The sequence below is a fragment of the Fukomys damarensis genome, unplaced genomic scaffold, assembly GCF_012274545.1.
Source record: "Fukomys damarensis isolate Sample0158 unplaced genomic scaffold, DMR_v1.0_HiC HiC_scaffold_30, whole genome shotgun sequence".
NCBI classification, from domain to species: Eukaryota; Metazoa; Chordata; class Mammalia; order Rodentia; family Bathyergidae; genus Fukomys; species Fukomys damarensis.
The window spans coordinates 5570304-5572106 of record NW_022900942.1 but is presented as its reverse complement, the minus strand read 5'-3'; the positions used below and the strand labels follow the sequence as shown (position 1 = coordinate 5572106).

The 1803-nt window shown below is 40.3% G+C and overlaps 1 protein-coding gene across 6 annotated transcripts in view; it reads left to right on the top strand.

The window, feature by feature from the left end:
• LOC104854761 (zinc finger protein 709) overlaps positions 1–1803 on the top strand; it is a 65718-nt gene that overhangs the window by 46027 nt on the left and 17888 nt on the right. For 4 of the 6 annotated variants that reach the window (XM_010613332.3, XM_010613329.3, XM_010613331.3 and 1 more), the window contains one exon: positions 616–731. The exons of 1 other annotated variant lie outside the window; for it this stretch is intronic. In XM_010613332.3, coding sequence (XP_010611634.1) covers positions 711–731 — 21 coding nt within the window. In that variant the 5' untranslated portion in view covers positions 616–710. Of the gene's footprint in view, positions 1–8; positions 77–615; positions 732–1803 lie in introns of those variants that run through there. One more of the 6 variants, XM_010613333.3, reaches the window with a different exon arrangement.

Genomic DNA, 1803 nt, shown 5'->3' with positions numbered 1-1803 from the left:
GGCCGGGACCGGCGCGCGGGGATGCAGCGTGAGGACGTCCGGTCTGGACCTGCAGGACAGCGAGCTCCCGGAGGAGGTGCGGGCGGGGCGGCTCTGAAGCCAGGGTCGAACGCGGTCTTGCGGCCAGCTCGGCCTCACGGGGCTTCGCTTCTACGCGGAGGCCGCGTCTGATCTCGGCGGACGCGTGGCGTTTCCCTTCTGATTTCCTTATAAAAAATGCCTAACCTTTTGGCTAGTTTCCTTAGTACTCGGCAGTTTGTTTTTGGAGGGTTCGTTTGGGATTTTTGTTTTTTTGTTTTTTGTTTGTTTTGTTTTGTTTTTGGTACTAGGGATTGAACTCATTACCCTGTGCTTAAAAAAGGCAGGCGCGGCACCACTGAGCTAAATCCCAGGCAGTTTTATTCTCTTGTGTAAATTTATACGATTTTCATTTGCTTGGGGGAAGGATAAGAGTGGATTGGAAGATGTAATACCGGGCCCCTAGCCCCCAATACTGTGAAAAAAAGAGAAAATTTCTTCTTTTTAGGAAAGAGCACCTTTTGCTCTTCTCAAAAGATGTGAGGTTGAGTATTTTTAGTATTATTTTCTAGCGTACATTTTTCAATTTTTTAACAGTGCTATCACCTTGGATCCTCGGCCATTGGTTGTGCAGGGCAAGTGCTGTACCACTGAACGTCATCCCCAGCCTGTGAATTCTTATTTCAAAGAAGATGAAATCTCTAAAAGGAAAGGTATACCTCTCAAAATTCTGGTATATTAAGGGGGGCTGGTTTCAAAACTTAATGTATAGTCTGTTCTGAGTAGTATCACCCATTGTTAGAAAGGAAGCAAAAATAACGATGCCACTTGTAATTTTAGTAACGTTAAAATCTTCTTACTTTATATTTTGCAGTTTATGCTTCCTAGTGGGTTGTGTTAGGTTGGTTTGGGTCTTGTTTTTGTTTTTGAGACAGGGTGTCTCTATAGTCCAGACTGGCCTTGAACTCCAGTCTAGACTGGCCTGAACTGGATCAATCCCCTTGCCTCACTCTCCAAATTCTGGAATTGCAGGAGTGCAACATTATGCCCAGCCCTCTTAATGTTTTAAAGACTATTTTAGAACAATTTGCAGAGAAGTTGAATTTTTAAATTAAATGTTATCAAAAGCAAAACGTAGTTTAAAAATGTTCTAGTCATGTTAACAAATAGCAGGCACACTTTTTTTTGCCACCATCAGATTTGTCTTTTTCAAATTAAATATCATAAACACATATTAACAGCCAGACTGTTATATGTGAGATCCATCTCATAGTCCCCTTCCACCCATCCTTTATTATTCTCTTTGTTTATACTTTGCCTCACTCAAATGAACCATACCATATGGTACTTAAGCTTGTGTGTCTGGTTTATTTCACTCAACGTTGTATTTTCCAGATGCATCATTTTTTTACAAATGTCTCAAATCTATCATTCTTTGTAGCAGATTAGTATTCCGTAACATGTAGATACCACATCATCTTTATCCAGTCATCTGTTGATGGGTAAACAGAGGTTGTTGCCAAGATTTAGCTATTGTGAATTGTGCTACTGTAAGCATTGATACACATGTATCACTGTAATGTGATGCCTGAAGCACTTTGGGGAAGATTCCTAGGAGGGAATACCTAAATCATAGAATTTTTAATTTCAGTTATTTGACAAATCTCCACTGATTTCCGTAATGGTTGTACTACTTTACATTCTTACCAACAATGAAGAAGGGTTCCATTTTCACCACAGCTTCACCAGTGTTTGTTATTCTTTCATTTCTTTTTTTTTTTTTTT